At 40.1% G+C, this 21,361-nt stretch overlaps 1 protein-coding gene across 1 annotated transcript in view; it reads left to right on the top strand.

The window, feature by feature from the left end:
* Nucleotides 1-21,361, top strand: part of rg (A kinase anchor protein rugose) — a 488,645-nt gene that overhangs the window by 31,921 nt on the left and 435,363 nt on the right. The window contains exons 9-21 of the mRNA XM_080278156.1: nucleotides 484-674; nucleotides 5,902-6,058; nucleotides 7,118-7,199; nucleotides 7,886-8,037; nucleotides 10,899-11,063; nucleotides 12,853-13,041; nucleotides 14,689-16,869; nucleotides 16,915-17,056; nucleotides 17,389-17,605; nucleotides 17,885-18,038; nucleotides 19,373-19,552; nucleotides 20,150-20,305; nucleotides 21,192-21,299. Of these exons, the coding sequence (XP_080134282.1) occupies nucleotides 484-674; nucleotides 5,902-6,058; nucleotides 7,118-7,199; nucleotides 7,886-8,037; nucleotides 10,899-11,063; nucleotides 12,853-13,041; nucleotides 14,689-16,869; nucleotides 16,915-17,056; nucleotides 17,389-17,605; nucleotides 17,885-18,038; nucleotides 19,373-19,552; nucleotides 20,150-20,305; nucleotides 21,192-21,299 (4,074 nt within the window). The remainder of the gene's footprint in view (nucleotides 1-483; nucleotides 675-5,901; nucleotides 6,059-7,117; nucleotides 7,200-7,885; nucleotides 8,038-10,898; nucleotides 11,064-12,852; nucleotides 13,042-14,688; nucleotides 16,870-16,914; nucleotides 17,057-17,388; nucleotides 17,606-17,884; nucleotides 18,039-19,372; nucleotides 19,553-20,149; nucleotides 20,306-21,191; nucleotides 21,300-21,361) is intronic.

Below are 21,361 nucleotides of genomic sequence, written 5' to 3' on the forward strand. Positions count from 1 at the left end.
GTGATGAGGGTTTGCTTCCTTCCTTTAACCTCCTGGTTGTGCCTGTCTGTGTAGTAGCAGAAGGTTCTGTCCAGTTAAGTCATCACTTCCTCCACTTGCAACTGACAGTGTTCGATGTCCTTGAATTCTTCCTTGAATTTGTCTAGGGCACACAGTACCCGACTGATTTCCATCATCGACAAGTCTCCACTCTCCATCACTAGTGGTGCTGGCTGTTCTGCTGCGGTCTCCTGCTCTCAGCCCCAGATTTGGGGCACTCTTTGCTGCCGTCTCACCTATTACGAGTTCACTTCGTGTACTATTAAAAAATACACTAAAATTTGATAAAAAATAGGTTCGTGTACAAGATTAGTGTACTGTGAGCTCGCGTACTATGTGTACCTACTGTACTATATTTAAGAAATAATTGTGAACAAGTTGAAGTTGCTGCTTTATTCCTTTATCTTGCCTCATTGTAATCATATCTCCTCTACTTAACCCCAGGACGAGAACCTCCATGATGTGCTACAGATGCTGATGTCACTGATGTCTGAGCATCCCTCCTCTATGGTGCCAGCTTTTGATGCCAAGCATGGCGTTCGCACTGTCTTCAAACTGCTGGCCTCCGAGAGTCAACTAATACGTCTCCAGGCTCTCAAACTGCTAGGATACTTCCTTTCTCGCTCCACACACAAGTAAGTTCAGATTTTGGGATGTATGGATATCTTTATTTATTTATTTTTTTAAAATTTATTTTGTTTTATACCATCTGCATCTTCAGGTTTTAAGTTTTATACGGTTGTTAGTTACTGATTTTCTCCATACATACCTTAAGATATTGTACAAGACTTTGTTAGAAAATGATGTAAGTGAATTATTTTTTTTAGAAAAGTATTTTCATATGGTGTGCAGTACAGGTATTTCCAGTGTATTGTAGTTAGGTTTTACTAAACAGTTATAGATTATAGCTATGCAGTGTTCAAGCAGCATTTTTGAGTTCATACTAAACACTAAGTGGACTCAGAAGTGTATATAGTACATTTTTTAGGATTCATCTGTTCTACATGATGTGGACAGTATGTGATATGTTTGATTAACTACCTCATTGTGCTGTGACTGGACATTATTACAGTATTTCAAACTTATCTCTTAATTGTCTCAAATTTTGTGACTAATAATTATTTGGTAATGGTTCGCTGTTACTGTGCATTATTTTCACAGGGCTTTACATGAGAGTTTTTAGAGTTTATGGAATCTAGTAATAGAGTTTTAGCCCTTTTTTTTTTATTATTATTTATTTATTTATTTTTTTTTTTGAGAAAGGTGTTAGTGTTTCCAGTAAACTATCGATATTCAGTAGAAGGATAACTTAGCATGAAAGTCTGCCATGAACTGTATTTATAACTTCATATAGGACTACATTACCATCATGACTTGAAAATATTTAATGCATGGCTGATTAGTGATGGTGAGATTTAATACAGCTTTGGCTGATTGGTGCATACTCAGTAACTCATATTATTATTTGAGTAATGTTTATATTGTACAGCATTTGTATCATTTAATGCCATGCATTATATACTCTTAAACTGTATTTGTATTTACAGTCTCTGCAGTCCCGTATACTCTGGCTTTGTTTGGTAACTTGAGTCAAAGTGTGTTTCAGGTTCCAAGGACATTTCAGTCTTTAAGTACAGTGGTGCTCTACTGCTGCATGGCTATTACATAGTTTGCCCATCACATATACAGTACATTACAGACCTACTGCACTATGAGACAATGCCATCCTAAGGCAGAATGCTTTTCCAGATGCCTATCCTGCATAAACTGCTTCTAAGCTGACTCTGCAACATAGTCCTTCCTGCATGCCTACTTTACCTCAGTGTTTGTTGTTGTTGATGGTGGTGGGGGGTTGATTTAGTGTACTGTAGTGACATTAATTCCCTTCAGTCTATGGATGGCTTTTGTGAGCTGATTAATCTAGCAGTGTCTGAAGTAAAATATGTGAATATCCTTGGGCTGAAGGGATTGTGTATTGACTGACTAACTTTGGCACCGATTCATACGATGTCTGTTTGTAAAGAAACCAAACTTTTTAAATACTGTAGTGCTTCAGTGAGCCAGCATAGAGTGCTTGCAATGGGAGAGTGCTATGTAGCAGCAACTTTGAGCGTTGGTCTAATACTAGCCGCATCATGTCACTTAGCCATCAAGGTATGGTATGGTACATATGCTTGATTGAATGTGTGTTTAGTGCACTTGGCGATTTGTTGCAAGTTGAACAATGAAAGATCTTGAAGAGCAACATGTTAGCAAGACATTGTGCTTTAAATTGGGGAAAACTTTTATGGAGACTTTTCAAATACTGCAACAGGCACATGGGGAGGATTGTTTGAGCCACGTATAATGTCATAAGTGGTTCCAGCGGTTCAGATCGGGAAGAACATCCACCAAAGATGATCCCAAATCTGGGTAGCCTTCCACATCAAGAGACGAATATTATGTTGAGAAAATGCATGGTGTGATCTGTGAAAATTGTTGCTTGACTTTCCACGAAGTTTTTGAAGAAGTAGTCATCTATAGAAGTTCACACTACGTGATTTTAACTGAAAACTGGAGATGGCTCATGTTGCCGCAAAATTTGTGCTGCATCTGCTGACTGATTAACAAAAAAGGGACTGTGGCACAGTCAATCAGGAGCTCTTTGATTGTTTGAATCCTTATGAAAACGTTTTGAAAAATGTCATAACAGGTGATGAAACCTGGGTGTACGACTATGATGTCGAAACAAAAAGGCAGCTATTGCAGTTGGTTGGAATATCATCACTGTTACCAAAAAAAGTGCCCCAGAGTCTCTTGAATGTAAAGGTGATATTAATTGTCTTTTTTTATTGGAAGGGCATTGTTCAGCATAAATTTTCTCCACATGGTCAGACAGTCAGTAGAGTTTTACTTGGATGTCCTAAAGTTTATGAGAGAGGCAGTGCAAAGGAAGAGGCCTGAGGTGTGGACAAACAAAACCTGGATGCTGCACCATGACAAATATTGACAATGCACCTGCTCATGCGTTGCTCCTTATCCATGACTTTGGCGAAGCACGGTACAACTGTCATCCTCTAGCCACCCTACTCTCTGGATTTGGCCTCTGCTCCCCCCCACTCCCCCCCTCAAATTGAAATCCTCCCTGAAAGGTCACCGATTTCAGATGATAGAAAGGATAGAAGGATATTGCTGCGAGAACTGTGCACCGTCCCTGAAAATGTGTTCCAGAACTGGAAAAAAAACTTTGGGAATGTTGTATGAACAGTAGAGGGGAGTATTATGAGAGACAAGTCTGATTAAGTTGTAAGTAAAGCAATAAATTTGTCTTTTGAAAAGTCCTTTTTGGACAGACCTTGTATGTGATTGCTTTGCATGATGTAATCTCTACAAAGTATTAAAATTCCATTACATTATCAGTTGCTAGTACTTTATAGTATTTGACCAAATGTTCTGTAATACATTTTACTAATACAGTACTCTTATGTACAGTTTTCCAGGTGCAATATGTGCATGTTGTAACTTAGGGAGCATGGACCTTGGAGGAACAGATACCTTTAAATTAGTGTTAACAGTTCTCCCATATTTTTGACTGTATGTTTGGATAACGTGCTGACGTGTTTTCTATAAAATTTTTAAGGCTGACGTACAGTGGTTCTTCCATACTCACAGGGATTCATAATGGATACCCAAGTGAATGGTCAAATCTGTGAATAATTGATGCTACCCAAAAGCAGCCCCACCTGTCATAATTTAATACTGTACCTGTAATGTTACTGACCGAAAACCTTTTACACTGCCCCAAAGCATAATCAGATGTTGGAATCTACTTTTTAAAATATGTATTTTGAGATGATTTAACAGTTTAGGTTGTTAGATTGTTAAATAATCCCAAAATACACATTAAACCTTGTAATGCATTTTTAGGTGTATTGTTAACCTGTAGATAGCTGAAACCACAAATAGCAAAGTCGTGAATGAGGGGGAACCATTGTATGTATATATCTTACATTTTGCACTGTTCCCTTAAAGAATTGATGCATTTTGTGTTAACACATGCTTCATGCCCATTATTTAGACATACTTTTCTTATAGGTATAACAGTAGTCATGTTTTTTAGTATACAGTACATATTCTGCACACGTAGATCTTTTGATATTCCATCATCACTGATTTGTAACAGCGCCTTATTTACATACTGCGTATCTTATGATACATGTAGATAGTATCTCATATGTTAACTTCACAAGGTAGATGAATCAGTTTTTTTGCACATCAATAAACAGCTATAAAGAAGTGTTGTTGGGTTACCTTTCACGTTGGTTGTGGACGCAACTGTGCTAGTATTCTGTCCCTGAACTGCTTCCCTCACGTAGACCAACCACCTGTGTCCCTGTTTGGTGTCGTGTGAGGCTGATTGGTGTTCCCACTAACACCCCCTGACAGTTGTTCTAACCCCTGTATTAATTTCTCTGTCTTTTTTGTTTATTAGAAGACTGATGGAGTGGTACCATTACTGTTTTCAGTTGGCGTATTTATATAGTAATCTTTATTTTCACTTATTTTCTTAAGAATTGGGATTGAGAAGTACGTGACTTACTAAATTTTGACTAACTACTCTAAATTTTAAAAGGATTAATTTGTGCATACTCTGTCCAATATAACTTGGCCTAAATTTGCCATCACTCCATTGTGAACCAGAGCTTTAACAAAATTAACACTAGAATATAGTGCTAGTTGTAGAGAAGGATGTAGAGCAATAGTATTGTCTCATTTTGCCACTGACATATTGAAAATAGGCTGCAAAAGGACAAAAATCTGACACATTAAGCTGGACGAACTACTATTGTGGTGTCACTGATGAAGTTATGGTATCACTCCTCTTGATTTTGAGGGCATCGTTAGTGGTGTGTGTGTTTGTGATGGTCTCCCTTTCTCTCTCCCCCCTCCTGCCCCTCCCTCTGCCTGGCTGGTTCTGTCTCCACCCACTACCACCACCACCACCACAATCTCCTGCCTACCACTGGTCACCACCACAACCACTGTCATACTTCCTGCCACCACCACTACAAATACTTTTTCATGCTGCTACAACTACTGTTTGTCTCTTACTAATTTTATCCACCGTCCACACCAATAATACTCCTGTTTATTAATTTACACACACTGTTTCTTGTTCATATACACAAATTGCTGTTCACCTCAAAAACTGCCAACTGCCAACCATTCCCAACATAACCGTCAAAAACCAATGTCATACTAAAACACCCTGTAATATCTTCACTCCTGCACCAATCCGTCTGGAACTCCATCTGTGTAAAATTACATGTATTTCTACTGTCTTTCCACAAACATAACACTTACTGGATCAAACACGAATAAAAACCAACCCATCGAATATTTATACGTGTAAACTGAACATACATTAACCACCTAATATTATACAACCTAACAACATGAACTGCCGTCTTAACCTCAACACACATAAACCCTCTTACAATCTGAAACTTATGTAATAATTAACACTGCTGTAATAATGCATATCCATGCATACTCTGACAACCTTGTAATTTATATGACAATCCCCAATGAACAACACAACTGTCGTCACACAACGACACATGCTATACTATATCAACCACCCCACTCTTTCAATAACTTCACAACACTACACCCACACTCACATTCACACTCATGCCCACATGAATCCCACACCCATACCCACACTTACTACACATCCACACTCACATCTGCAAACAACCCCACACCCACATCTCCACACAACCCCATACTCACATCCTCACACAACCCCACACTTTCACACACAATAACACCCAAACACCCTACCACTGCACCTTGGCCAACCCCAACCCTGGTGTGAAGGTGGTGGCTGGTGGGTAGTGAACATGCTGACGTGCTGGCTCATTTTAGGCGGAAGTACGACGTGATGAACCCACACAACCTGTACACCCTGCTGGCCGAGCGGCTCCTGGTGCATGAGGAGACACTCACCCTCTCCACCTACAACTGTCTTTATGAGGTCAGTATCCACTGACACTTATATTGAGGTACGGCATGAGATAGAAGGATGGCTTTTGAAACAGTGAAGGAGGAATTGATACAGAATTAAAGAGTTTTTCTTAGCCAGTGGAGGAAAGACGAATGAAGAGGGACTTCTTGAGATAATGTACAAGAAACTTCTCTGGGAAGTGCAATGAAGAAAAACTTTTTAGCATAATGAAGGAAACTATTTAGTGTAATGAAGTGAATCTTTCTTTAAGTTTTTTTTTTTTTAGGGACTTTTAATCATTTGGACTTCTTTAAAAATTATAATGAATGGGAAGTTCTCAACATAATGAGAGAGACTTCTTATTTGTGCATGATTTAGAGGAACTTCTTTAGTGGAGTGACATAAAGATTTCTTAGTATAATGTAGGGTCTTTGTAAAGTGGCATAATGAAAAAGAACTTCTATATAACAAAGGAAAAACTTTGTTGCATAATGAAGAAAGGACTTCATAGGATAAAGAAGGAAGGTCCTCATAAAGGAGCATAACAAAGAGGGATTTCTTGGCATATAAAGGTGGGTTCATTTTTCCATAATGAAGAGGGAGTTCAGTATCATGGAGGAGGGATTGTAGAAGAATAAAATTTGTAAGGTTATAGTAGTGAATGTGGACAACAGGTTTCTGTTAAAATAGTGTTAGCCATGGTATTTTTATATCCTCTGGAAGTATTACATTTAATTTCAGATGAAAGGAATAACATTATACAGTATTACACTGAATGTAAGACACAGAACATGGTTCTTGCAAATCATTCAGTTTGATGGGAAAAGCTGAAGTGGTTTACAGGATAGTGTTACATATATGGGTCCAAGATACAGTTTTTGTTGGTGTAGTAGTTTTGAATAGGGTATCATTTACAATTTCGCCAATAAACGGTTGATAAAAATAAGTCATATGTTGAGAGTGGGTGTTGCTGAAAGCAAATACTTACATATTTTTCTGACAGTTATTTCCAAAAGAAATGGAAAATGAACTATGACATCATTTTTAGTTTGAGATCATTGTGTATACTGATTATGCCCCTCCCAACAGATCTTGACTGAACACATCAGCCAGCAAGTCATGTACTGCAAACATCCGGAACCTGAATCACATTACCGCCTTGAGAACCCAAGTAAGTAGCCCACAGTTTGTGTAACTTGAACTACGCTTTGTATTTAGTATTTTCTTCTTAGCCTGTGGAAAACTTCCATTTCTCATGGAATGATCCAGTGTGTACTTGAAGTTTTAAGTGTTAGGGTGTCCAAGGAACTTAAGGGTTAAATTAATTGTTTTATAGAGAAATGCTCCACATTTGCTATGCAATATTTTTTATTGATATCTTGCTGCTTCTGATCTGTCTTGTATCATTTGTAATCTCCATCCATCCATCATCCAACTCATTATTGGCATAGCAGGAATGTAGGGGCCCAGGGCTAGGTTACTAGGTTCAGACATTAATACGGGGGATGACCAGTGGCTCTTCCATGAGCAGCAGTGTGTGAGCAAACTACAGCCACTCATCTAAAGTATACCATCGCAACTCACTAGACTGCCAGGCATTAAAGAAATTGTATGAGGGGAATGGGGCTATTGCACTACATCAGTATACAGCACAAAGCCCACCCTTGATCTCCCTGCATGCATTAGAGATACGTTGCATGCATGGGAAAGTGCTCAAGTGTAACAGGGAACAGGAATCTTAGAGTCATTTGTGCTCTTATGTTTTCAGTGAACCTTAACATAGCATAATCTCTCATAAATTAATCATCCATGGTTAACCAGTCATGCAGGTAATCTGACTTAAACCCCTCATTGCAGTGATCCTGAAAGTGTGCGCCACACTGATCCGCCAGAGCAAGCCCTCAGACACATTGATGGAGGTGAAGAAGCTGTTCCTCTCTGACATGACACTCCTCTGCAACAACAACAGGGACAACCGCCGAACAGTGCTGCAGATGTCTGTGTGGCAGGTGTGTAGGTGATGGGGCTGGAAGTGGAGAGAGGAAAAAGAGAGTGAGGAAGGGAAACTAGAATGGAGTGAGAGTGATTGTAATTGATTTAAAGCACCTGAACATGGCAGCATAACATCAAAGCTCATTGCTGGATGGAGGAAGGAAAAAGAAGGATGATAATAAAGATAGATGACATAGCATTTGTGAGGATTTTTTGTGTAGTGTTTTGATTGGTTTATCCTTTTTTTTTTTTTTTTTTTTTTTTTTTAACAGAACAGAGGAAGGAAAAACAAATGAGTAAAAAAAAAAAAAATCCATATTCCAGATTACTGGTGTCCTCCATTCAAAAAGTACCTGTAACATTTGGACTTGAACTGCTGTGGGTTGAAGTTTGGAGTAAAGAGAAGGCAAGAGACAGAGCACTTATGTTTAGAAAAGAAGTGGATAGTAGAAGAGTCGGGGGAATGCAATTAGATGGAGGAACAGTGTGAGGAAGTACTTGAGGAAGGGTATTGTCTTGTAGGTGGAGGGATTGTTGCTGAAAAGGAAGAGAAATGCTTTTGCTGGGTGATTAATTGGGTTGTACAGTTACAGTTAGATTGCTTATTACAGAAGCCTCATATTTTACATGTATGTTTAATAATATGAAGTCTAGAGTGATGCATAGGAGTATTATTGCATAAATTATGCAGTACAGTAATCCCTCAATTATCTGATGTAATAGAGCCATCGGTAGCATAAATTATGCAGTACAGTAATCCCTCAATTATCTGATGTAATAGAGCCATCGGTACGTTTGGATATGGACGATGTCCGGTTATGGAACAATACCATTCAGACCCAACCTATATGTACAGTACCCCTCTGAAATTTGGCAGTGCTCTTTTGTCTTTCAGTTATTTAGACATCAAAACACACATGGGAGTATCTGGTATAATGCTAGACACTAAGAAAACAATGCATAAACAACAATCTACAAATAAAATCAATGAAGAAGACAGAGGTTGCAAAAAGAATTTTAATAGCTACAGTACAATATGGAACTGTACTTACCACCCAGTGAACAGCGGATACGTGTTGTAACCTGCTAACTTGTACAGTAGCCGGTGTGCAGTAATCCTGCGTGATCCAGTGGCTAACATAATCACTTAACAAATGTCAGAAAACTCCTCCTCCACCCTTTTGAGCTGGGTGATGAGTGGGGATGTGCAGTACCCGCCACTGAACACAGCTTTGCCATACAGTACCTGCTGGCTGGCCAGGCGACTATTTGGTAGGGAGGTGGATGGCCATTTTGCTTAACTGGTGGATTAGGACCTATTACATGTGCATGACCCGAGAGGCTGGCCGGCTGCTCAACCAATTTTTAAAATTTTTAGGCTGTCCAACTGGCCATGTCATAAATTTTATGTTCAGATACAGACAAAGATTTTGGATACTGACATAATAGAGCCAAGGCCTAACGTTTGCGTACAGAGCACGTCTGGGTATGGGACATCTGAATAATTGAGGGAGTACTGTATATAGAAAATTTCCCCTGTGTTGGCAGTTGGGTGCAGAAAGTGAGAAGTGTGAACTTTGGGGGTAGGATTATGAGAGGCAGACCAAAAAAGACCTGGAATGAGATTATAGTGTGTGACCTCAGGGATACAGAACTGAATAAGACAGCTGCCAAAGATTGAGCTGTGTGGAAAGCTGCCATTAGGTGACCAAGATAGATGGATATAAGCATGTTGGATCCTTTATGAATGATACAATACAATATGATGAGTAGTTTTAACCTCCTAAACCAGATACCACAGGGACAGTGTATTATTGTCACATTTAAACTTTATGTTAAGACTGCACTTTATAGGAATGGGTTTTGCCTCATAATTCTTTTGATATCAAAAACTAAGTCCATTCATATTATTTCCAAATGATTTTTGTCAAGCTCCTCCGAGTCAAAAGTCTGTTGTAAGCTGAATAAAATACAGTAGAAGTTCTATTTAACGGAAACAGGATTTAGCGGAAGCTTGAAAGAGCAGAACCATTTTTTTCTGTTAGGTACTTGCAGTTTACCGGAACTTTCCCAGTCAGTCATGAGGCGTGGGGTGTCACTAATGGAAACATGCTGCTTTGTCCCAAGCAGAACTATTTTTTTCCGATAGGTACTCGCAACTTACCGGAGTTTACTCACAATTTAGGTACAGTACTTGCAACTGTGTGTAGCATCTGTGTGTAGGCTCCAGGTCACGAGGGAGGGGAAAAAATATTGTAAAAATTGCAGTTTACTGAAAAATTCCTTTCTATCTATGGTTTTCTGACGATAGCTTAATAAAATGGAAGGTGTGATATAATGGAACAGGTTGGCTCTATTATTCCCTTATATTAAGCAAGGCATGGGGGGCTCCAGAGTAAATCTTACCACTAGGGTTTTGCCACCGCATGGTCACAAGAGGAGAGCGCATAGATATGTCTTCACTGAACGAGGTCCATGAGAGAGAGAGAGAGCGACAGTAGGTGCAGTGCACCTGGTGAGCTGCTCCCACAAAGAATTCCGAATGGCTGGCACATCGCAGGTTTTCCTAGGTGCCGGTTGGCAACCGCGTATGAGCCGGCTGATACATCTAGGTGCCAGATATTGCATAGAACCACCGGTTGCTTCCCATTTCAGCTCCAAATGTTGTATAATTTCACCGGATATTGCTTTGATAGAACCAAGTCAACATCGCTGGGTATTGTGTTGGGCCGGGTATTGTGATGATGGATAATTGAGAATTTGCTGTATTTTTCCAGATCTACGAAATAGCTTACATGAATTGGTGTATCGAATAAAGTTTGTTTATGTTCCATGCTTCATAACCTGCCACATGTTCACTTATGTCATCCTAAAATAGGAGTGGTTGATTGCCCTGGCATACATTCACCCTCGGTCGACGGAGGAACAGAAGATCAGTGACATGGTGTACTCATTGTTCCGCATGTTGCTGCACCACGCCATCAAATATGAGTATGGTGGCTGGCGGGTCTGGGTGGACACTCTGGCCATCGTACATTCTAAGGTGGGTTGGTTTATTTATGTATTATGAGAAGCACATACTAAAAAAAAATAGAGTATAGAAAATCTTGTACATTATAGTATGAAGCACACAATAACAGAATACATAGAAAAACTTGTATGTGAAAGCAATATGAAACACACAATACAGTACAAGACTATAGAAAATCTTGCATGTGATAGTAGGAATCACACAATAGAAGATTAAATAGAAAATCTAGTATGTGATAACAGTATGAAGCACACGATAAAAGAATATGAGAAGGAAGAACTTTTTCTGAAGTTTGAGGAAAAATGAGAAATAAGGAAGGCAAGACACAGCTGTCTTGGGATTGTCAGTAAACTTTAGCTTGTGATAGTACAGTCAGGGACAGATGTTCACCCTATTTTTCACCTCTTGTGCTTCTCACTCTCCTCTGCTAGCTAATTTTGGGAAGCCAGGAGAGACTTGGTATGTTTCTCAACCCATAGATAACTCTCTGATACGATCTGTTTGAAGGGAAAAGTGATGGACATGCCCAAGGTGTGAAGTAGATGCAGTGGAACAGTACACAAACTTTTGTGCCTGGATGTATAGTATTTCCTTGTTTTAAGTTGCCTTGCTGATGTTCTTGTTTGCTGTTAACTTCTTCAGTCTGATAGATTTTTCATTTCAGTCAGACCTTCACCATAGTGTGACCTCAAGGATAAGTGACTGAATAGAGAGGCTGCTAGAGATCAAGTAGTGTTGAAATCCACTGTAGTATGTGACAGCAGGGTTAAGTTACTCAGTAGAGAGGCTGCTAGGGAGCATGGAGATCAACCATAGTGGTGCCTTCAGGGATAAGTGGCAGAGTAAAGAGGGTGCTAGAGATCAAGTGACATGGACATTTGCTGTTAGTTGATGGAGGCCAGTGCATGCAAGCTTGTGGGAACCTTTATAAATGAATGAACGAATGAACCATCAGATGACTTTTACTCATCTTGGGGGAGGACTGAGGTCTAGCCTTAATGAACTCCTTCATTATGGTACTGGATTTCAGTAGAATTGTTGAATAAACTAATTCAGTGGCAGCCATGTGTTTTATGTTAACATTTTATGTTTCAAGATCATTGATTATGCAGGCATCTGTAGTTTTTTTTATTTAATGGCAGAAGCACCAACGAATATAAGATGAACATCTGTCCCTGGCTGTACTATCACTGCAGTTACAGAGCTGTATGTCCTTACTGATGCCCTAGGCTACAAGGTCAATCACCATGGCTTTGTAGATGGTTTCATGGACTACAAGAAAGCATTTTGCTCGTCACGTAGTGTAGAATCATTTGAAGGTAGCACTACAAAGACAAGTATTCTAAATTAATATCAGGTGGATGCAGAGAGAGAGTACAGAGCCTAACTGCAGAATTGGCATGAATAAATGTGCTTTAGCTCAACATCTTATGAAGTAATGTTTTGCATATGCAGGTTAATCTGATATTGTAGTTTAGGAGTACAGTTCTTTTAAATTCTGCATAAGAACTTTCCAGTATATAAGTGTCCAAGTTATTGTATTTTTTGTGTTGGTATTATTTAAATAGTGTTGAAGTTCATCATCCTTCACCTCAACATACGATAGGTTAAGGGTTCAGGAGGAGGAGGATTGTTGGTGATGATAATGGTGATGTTTATGATGATGATTGATGGTGATGGTAATGGTGATACTTATGATGATGGTGGTGGTACAGCATACCGGTATATTTTTATTACAATGGAATGTATTTTAAAAAGTCAGAAAACCCTATATGTATGTAATGTATTTTTTATTTTTCAGGTATCATATGAGGAGTTCAAGTTGCAGTTTGCCCAGATGTATGAGCAGTATGAGCGGCATCGGTCAGACAACATCACAGACCCGGCCATCAGACAACAGCGGCCTATCTCCACCATCTCGGGGTGGGACCAGGCCGCTAGCAGACAGTACTACGTCAACACTGATATGTACACCAGAAATGGATCAGAGGTGTGTATGGGTGTGTCTGTGTTGTACATGTGGATCAGAGGTGTGTTTGGGTGTGTCTGTGTGTACATGTTGATCAGAGGTGTGTTTGGGTGTGTCTGTTTGTACATGTGGATCAGAGGTGTGTTTGGGTGTGTCTGTGTGTACATGTGGATCAGAGGTGTGTTTGGGTGTGTCTGTGTGTACATGTGGATCAGAGGTGTGTTTGGGTGTGTCTGTGTGTACATGTTGATCAGAGGTGTGTTTGGGTGTGTCTGTTTGTACATGTGGATCAGAGGTGTGTATGGGTGTGTCTGTGTGTACATGTGGATCAGAGGTGTGTCTGGGTGTGTCTGTGTGTATGTGTGTCACTGATTTGTACTTGAGTGAGCTAGAGATAACGATGTAGAGGGACATAAAGGTGTGACTACATGTTTGTTAGTGATTTGTTCTTGTATATAAGGCAGCCAGAGCTATGAATGTATGGTAATTGGATTTGTGTGCATATATTAATTAGAATCCCTGCTGCCAGTGGATGTATCTGTATTGTTATTGTGGTAAGTGGGAGTGGTGATGTGTTATGATTGCATGAGGTGTCTATGTTGTGAGTAACCTTGATGAACTTTGATATTATGTATGTGTTATTAATAGATACCTATATTATGGTATGTGTTCCACTTTGAGTTTACATTGTAATAGTTTACATTGGAGAGTTTACATTGTAATAGTTTACATTGGAAAGGATGCATTTTTTTTTTACACAAAGAAGAAAGGTTGCTGGTTCTGTGAAAGCAGTGATAAGGAACAGGGAAGTGAGCATGGCAATAAGAAAGTCACTGCATGACAGTGTTGTGATACCAACATCATCATATGGAAGTGAAGCTTGGACCTTGTTGGAGGGACACAAGTCAAGCATGATAGCAGTGGAAATGAGTTATTTGAGAAGAGCATGTGGAGTTATGTGGAAAGACAGACTGACAAATGAGGAAGTGAAGGAGTGCTGTGGTGTGGATGTGGATGTGATAGAAAGCGTTAGGAGAAATACATTGAGACAGTTTGGCCATGTGGAGAGGATGGAGAGTAAGAGACTAATGAGGAGAGTGTGTGAGTGAGGTGGAGGGCGGGAGAGGGAGAGGGAGGCCGAGGATGAGATGGAGGGCTGGAATGGAGAGGTATATGAGAGATGGGGAGGCTGAGGATGAGATGGAGGAATGGAGTGGAGAGGTTTATGAGAGAGGGGTGTGTGAGCTGGAAGCGAGGCAGTGAAGTGGCATTGGACAGGGTGACATAGAGGCGATTTGTTTCTGGCCACCCCTTACAGGATTGAGGTGTCTGGCGATAGATAGATAGATAGATAGAAAAATGGTAATTGCTTTGCACTGTATGTGAGGTGCATTCACTAAAGGGGGGGGGGGAGATGGTAGGCCTGTAATGTGAAACTATTATTCTGGGGACATAAATGCTTTTTGAATGATTGCATGGTTTATGTAATTGGCTGTATTATAGATACTTCTTTCTATTTTGTGCATTTTGCTTTGTTTTAGGATCTTAACCCATCCCTTCCATAGGTTGCAAGAAGATCGGAATGATGATGATGAAATTGCCTTAGATTAGGAGACACTCTATTGTCTGCACAAACTTGAGAATGATTTAGTATACTTTTTTTTGCAGATTGATGGTGAGAAAACTCCAGCAGTAGAAAATGGCAAAATGTCCGATACTCCAGAGCACATCCCCGAGCCCCCACCTGCTCCGCCAGGCGCCCCCATGCCTGTCAAGAGGGTACTGGTGGGGAGAGTGGAGAAGGAGAAGACTGAAACTCCAGAGAGAGACAGAGAGGCAGAAGGAAAGACAGCTGTGTTTGAAGTTAGAGCAGAAGCAGTTGAGGGAGCCAAACCAGAGAGAATGGACGAAAGTGACAAACTCCCGGACAAAGTTGATGATGATGGACTGACAAATGGAGCAGAGAAAATTGGTGATATTGCAAAAATGCCTGTGGAATTGGCAAACTTACCATCTAGAGTAGAAGGGGGGGAGACAGAGGAGAAAGTGAGCTTGGAAGAGACAAGTAGTATAGGTGTTGTAAGTATTAATAGTGTGGAGGTAGAGGTGAAGGACAACAGAGCACTGGATAACAAAACCATAGAGGAGTGTAGGGAGATTGAAGTGAGTGATAAGGTAAAATTAGAGAAAGGAGAGGAAAAAGAGCAAAGTGGGGTGAAGATTGAAGATGTGGCTAGGGAAAAGGAAGCAAGTACGCCCAATAAGGGAGAAAGCAGCAAGAGTGAGGATGAAGGAAAGTCCGACGAAGAGGAGAAAAAGGATGAGGACAAGAAGGAGATATCAGATGAGGAAAATTCTGATCCATCTACTGCTCCAGTCCCTGAGTCCAAACAGGAAGCTGAGGCTGTGGGTGGAGAAGAAAAAGTGGAAGTGAAGGAAACAACGGTAGGAGTGGAATGCAGTGACGATAAAGTAAAGCAGGAAACGGAAACCAAAGCTGAAGTAAAAGCAGATGAAACTCCGCCTTTACAGGAAGATGAAAGAGGAAGTGAGGTCAAAGAAAGTTGCAAGGAGGTTGAGGATGCTACCAAGAAGACGGAAGACAGAGACAAGAGAGAGGCGGAGGAAGCGGAGAAGACAATAGTTGGTGAAACAGAGACTAGTGGTGGGTTGGGATTGACGGAAGTGACCATTCCGCCTCCTCCACCACAAGAAATGATTGCCACAATTTCAGGGAGCTTACATGAAAAAGAGAAGTGTGAGAAGGAAAGGGAATCAAAGGCAGGAGAGGGAGAGACACTAATTGAAAATGTGATAAATAGTGTGCAAACAAAAAAGGATGATGAAAAGCCAGAGAGTAGTCAGGTTTTACAACAGAAAACTTTAGAAACCACAAGTGTCCCTAGTTCTCTGAGCAGTAGTGAAGAAACGACAAAAATTGTGGACAGTATAGCACTAGTGAATGAGGAAGAAATAGGTACAAAATTGGAAAAGACTCCTGAACCAACCACCATAAAAACTGCCGAAAAAACACCAGTGACAGGTAGTGCAGAGTCAGATGTAAACAAACCCATCTCAGACTGTGATAATGTACAAACCTCCTTGCTGTCAGACGAACTGACACCTGCCTCTAGTCCTGCACGTAGTTCTACTCAGTCTCCCCTAAAACATAAGGAAGAGACAAGCTCCTGTCACACTTTGTCAGAGGATTTACCCGTGGAAAAGAAAAGTGAGGACTCCCAAGTGTCAAGTGAGAAAGTACAAGTGCCCTCCAAAAGTGAGGCTCAGGGTTCTATAAGTGCAGAAGCATCATGTTCTTCAGAAATTCAAAAGACTGAAGGGAATGAGAGTTCTAGTTCACCAAAAGTGCAAGTTATAGCAAAGGAACCAGTGCCAGGGGTGGAAGAAGTAAGCAAAGAAAGCAAAACTATGGAATCTGAAAACAAACCTATGGAATCCGAAACTGATAGTAGTGCAGATATAGAGCATTCAACACAGAGTCCCCTAAAACCTCCAGTAGGAAGTAATGAAGTGGTGAGGGAGACTTGTGATAAATTACTAGGATCCTTAGAAAGCAATACATCAAGTGTACTTGCAGGTCAAGTGACACATGAGAGCCTAGGATCTAAGCTTACATCTGTGATCTCAAGCACCGACTTGGCTGTTGAAACACTTTCACTACCAAAGGAGTTCCCGGTCTCCAACAGAGAAGAACCAAGAGATAAGGAATCGCAGACCGAAGAGACGGGGGAAGATGACCTCAAATCAGAGGATAACCTCAGTGACTCTAGACCGGAGGATACTTGCAGCAAACCCAAGATTACTCTGGAGGAAGAAGTGGAAAATGATGTGGCAATGAAACTTGTGAACCCTAAAAAAGATCCAGAGGAGGAGGAAGAAGAGAAAGTGCTTGATGTGGAGGAGATTGGAAGGACAGTTCCAGACATGACGAAGGACCAGGTTGACCTGGGGTTAAGAAGACATGGAATTGGCATTAGTAACCAAGGCACTCTGGAGAGAGAGAAGGATAGGCAGAGTGAGTAGATGTGGAGTTTATAATACTGTGTTTTAATTTCTTTTAGAATGTTTCCACATAGTACTGGAGTAGGGTATTGTATATTGTATACCGTACCAGTACTGTACCTTGTGATCGTAAATTATACTTCCCTGATATTTTAACAGTGATACAAAATCATAAATGTACAGTTGATGTGGTTTGAATTGAATTTTTTATAAGCAAACATATTTTTCATTTAGGTAACTAACTTTTCAGCATATCTGCTTCAAGATTAAGATTTAATTATTAGTGTAGGCTAAACCTCATCAAACCTCAACAGTTATTGACAGTACAAAGCCAGCCTAACTCAGTCTCTTACTTCCTGCCAGGTGACTCAGAACGCAAGTCAGCCTCGGTGTCACGCAGCTCCTCCATTGGTTCATCACAGTCACATTCACGCCAGATATTTTCCTCAGGACCCACTCGACCGCCTTTCAGAATTCCAGAGTTCCGCTGGTCCTACATCCACCAGCGATTGCTCTCTGATGTTTTGTTTTCATTGGAAACAGATATGCAAGTGTGGCGCAGGTAAGACAAATGATAAATTAGTTGTACTTGGAGGCTGTACTGTACTATTTACAATTGCGTAGTGCAGAATGATCTTTAGAAGATGTTTAACAGTACTAGTGGTCACACACCAGCACCTTCCATTGTGCATTTAAGGGTACATTTTGTGTGTGTGTGTATGTGTGTGCACATGCATCCATGTGTGCACAAATAGGTTACAGTACATGCATGTGTGCTCATGTGTGTCTCATATTGTATTAATTTTAAAGGCTCCAACAATGTTCTCCTTCCTCCTGATAGCCACTCAACGAAAAGCGTGCTGGACTTTGTAAACAACAGTGAGAATGCCATCTTTGTTGTCAACACGGTTCACCTTATCTCTCAGCTGGCAGACAACCTAATCATTGCCTGTGGAGGCCTTCTACCTCTCCTTGCCTCAGCCACATCACCTAATGTAAGTATTTTGGTATTTTAGGGGGATATATTTTTATTTCTTAAGTAACCCACTCACTGTGAGAGGACAGATCTATCTAGCAGTTGCCTTGATCACCTAATGGTGGCATTCCATGCTGCTTGGTATTAAAACTATATAAAAAGTGATTAACTTATGGGATGAAGAAGTTAATCATTTAATTGTTAAGTTACTGACTTATTAGATCAATTTTTCTTGTTCTTGATTCAGTACAAACTCATTTTTAATTCAGAAATTTGTTATTTCCCTTAAAAGCCAACAGCCATGAGCCAGAAGCATGGAAATGACAGAGAGATTTTCTGCATACTTGTTTACATGCTTTACAATGAAATATTAAAAGTGTGATGTGAGCTGGTTACGTTAAGATGTTTTGGACATGATGAGAGGAATGGGGCAGGTGACTACTGTAGTAGAGTCGAGTTTCAGGAATTCATGTAGAGAGAAGAATGCCTAAGAGGCAGACCAAAGAATGTGTGAGATGAAGTCCTGTGTGAAAACAGAGATTAAATGGGGAAATAGCTCAAGATTTTGATACATGGAGTGCTGCCATCAGATGAAAAAAACTACACATGCTAACTTGGTCATTGGTCTCAGTACAGTATTAGGATAAACATCAGCATCACAGATAGCTAAGTAAAGGGTGTCTTTGTGTCATAAGACGTTCAAAGCAAAGTCAGGTGTTTATGCTTTGAGGTACATTGTGGGTGTGAACTGAGTGCTCAGAATTAGAAAAAAAAAAAAAAAGAAAGGAATAAAAACTTTCACTTGGGTGGTTGTTTTTACTCAGCCTTATGTTATTTTACATTTGGTGGTAGGTGCTGGCAGCCATCATCCACTCACTTCTTGTAGTGCTGCCTACTTCATCCTTCATTTTTATCATTCCTTTTTTTATGTCTGCCCTCCTCTCCCTATTTCTCCCGTCGTTCCTGTCGTTTGTTATAATTCTTTTTTCCTTTTCAAATGGCTTTAAATTGAGTAACAAGTGTAATGATTTCCTGTAAGCCAAGAAACCATTTGCAGTGCTGGGTGATAACCATATAACCAACCCATACGTGTTCCTTATGTGTCAACAAGTGGGTTGGGGGAGGGTTATTGCCCCTCACCGTAGAACAACTAACTCAAAGACAAACGGCCACCCCTTGCGGGGTTGTGGCATCTAGCTGTAGTTAGGTAAATCATCATCATCATGATTGTCATTTAACTTTCTTTATGCCAAGAAATGAAGGGTTTTATATTACAATTCACCATTACAGAGCTTTTCCGTGAAGTTTAAGTTAGTTGTATTGTAATAGCAGCATTTTTTTTCATGTTTGCAGAATGAGCTTGATGTGCTGGAGCCAACACAGGGTATGGGCGTGGAAGTTGCCGTGTCATTCCTGCACCGGCTTGTTAACATGGCAGATGTCCTCGTCTTTGCATCTTCCCTCAACTTCTCAGAGCTAGAAGCTGAGAAGAACATGTCAAGTGGGGGGATTCTTAGGCAGTGTTTGAGATTGGTAGGTACTGTATATATGTACTGTATATTGTAACTAATTTCTATCTGTCTATCTATTTATCTGTCTATCTGTTGCCAGACACCTTAATCCGAAATAGGGTGGCTAATTTTATTTTTAAGTATTTACTAAATTGGGCAGTAACCACATAAGAAGTAAAAGACACTTGTTGGTGTAGTAGATTAAATTGCCCCATCTTATAAGAGAGTAAGTTTGTGAATTGGCTAGGATTTATTGCTCATCTGATATAACTCCAGGATGAGAAACAGTTTAATCTGGCTGTAGGCATCTGGTGTAAATTGTTTGGTCCTGAGCTCTTGCCAGTATGTTCCTTATGGGGCAGTAAAAGACTGGAAAATAAGTGACTGGTTGGTACATCATGTTTGGGGGGGAGGGGAGGATTCCCCCCCCCCCAAGTGATAACAGCTGCTAGTTCAGATCTACATCACACATATTGCAGTTGTGATCTGTTTAGGCAGTCATATTTTTCCTCCCTTAATCAGCGTATGATGGGAATGTTATGCTTCGTATTTGCATCTGTCTTTATGTGTATATCACTACAGTTAGTTTTTCACTATTTTCACATGTTCATCTTCGCAGGTATGTACCGTGGCTGTTAGGAATTGCCTGGAGTGCCGAGAGAGGACCCGATTGCAAGAGGTGACGGGAGGTGGGGGTGGTGGCAATGGTATCAAGCCGGTAAACAAGAGCCGCCACATCCATTCACTCATCCGGGGTGCTCAGGCATCTCCTAAGGTATAATGTGTAAAATAATTACGATATACAGCAACTTTTGATGTTCTTGTTTATCTCTCCCCCATGCTTCAGCATTTCACCACACACTCCATCATACAAGTGTATGGTAGGTTACTTATAGACAGAGTTAGAGAAAGAACAGAGAAATTAGTTGGAGAAGAACAGGGAGGCTTTAGGAAGGGAAGAGGTTGTGTAGATCAGATATTCATTCTTAGATCTTTAGTGGAAAAGTTTCTAGAGAAGGGAAAGAAGTTGTATGCGGCTTTCATGGATTTGGAGAAAGCATATGACAGGGTGGATAGACAAGGATTGTGGAAAGTGTTAAGAATACTCCCCCAGTAACAGAAGTAATGTCTATCAGAGTTTTAGTACTACATGTAAAGTAGATTTGTATGAAAGGACAGTACTTGTGGCATTTCAGAACACATCTCATATTACATATATATATATATATATATATATATATATATATATATATATATATAATGAACAGCTTAAGTAACTCGAAATCCATGTATTTGTTGATTGTAATAAAGTCCCTTTGGCTCTATAATTCTTATTTGACATAACACTTTTTTAAGACCTAAGCCAAAGGTAGAGTAGAAGAACACATATATATTATATTACAGATTGTCTAAAAGAGCAATCTTTAATATTTTCCTCATTTTAATAGATAGTAACAAAGGAGAATGTAGTTAAAGTAAATGACAGAAACACAACACGTCTGTGAAGAATAACTTTTATCATCAACTTGACGCCGAGAAGCTAAGATACCATTTCTTGCACCACTTCTTTCTCATATTAGAAACTTAATAAGAGTCTGGCCCTTATTATTCTGATATTACTTCGTTCTCTCTCTCTAATCAGCTTTGTTCTTCCTTGCCAGAATATCGTTGAGAATCTGGGGACGCAGAACAGCCCTGTACGTGACCCAGAGAAGTTGTTACAAGACATGGACGTCAACAGATTACGTGCCGTCATTTATCGTGATGTGGTGAGCTACAATTATTGTGGGTGTTTCAGTACTAGAGGAACTTGTAAAATGTTTTAAGGATT

This window comes from Coenobita brevimanus, chromosome 72, assembly GCF_032717465.1.
Source record: "Coenobita brevimanus isolate Jiangsu-jjx chromosome 72, ASM3271746v2, whole genome shotgun sequence".
Taxonomy (NCBI): domain Eukaryota; kingdom Metazoa; phylum Arthropoda; class Malacostraca; order Decapoda; family Coenobitidae; genus Coenobita; species Coenobita brevimanus.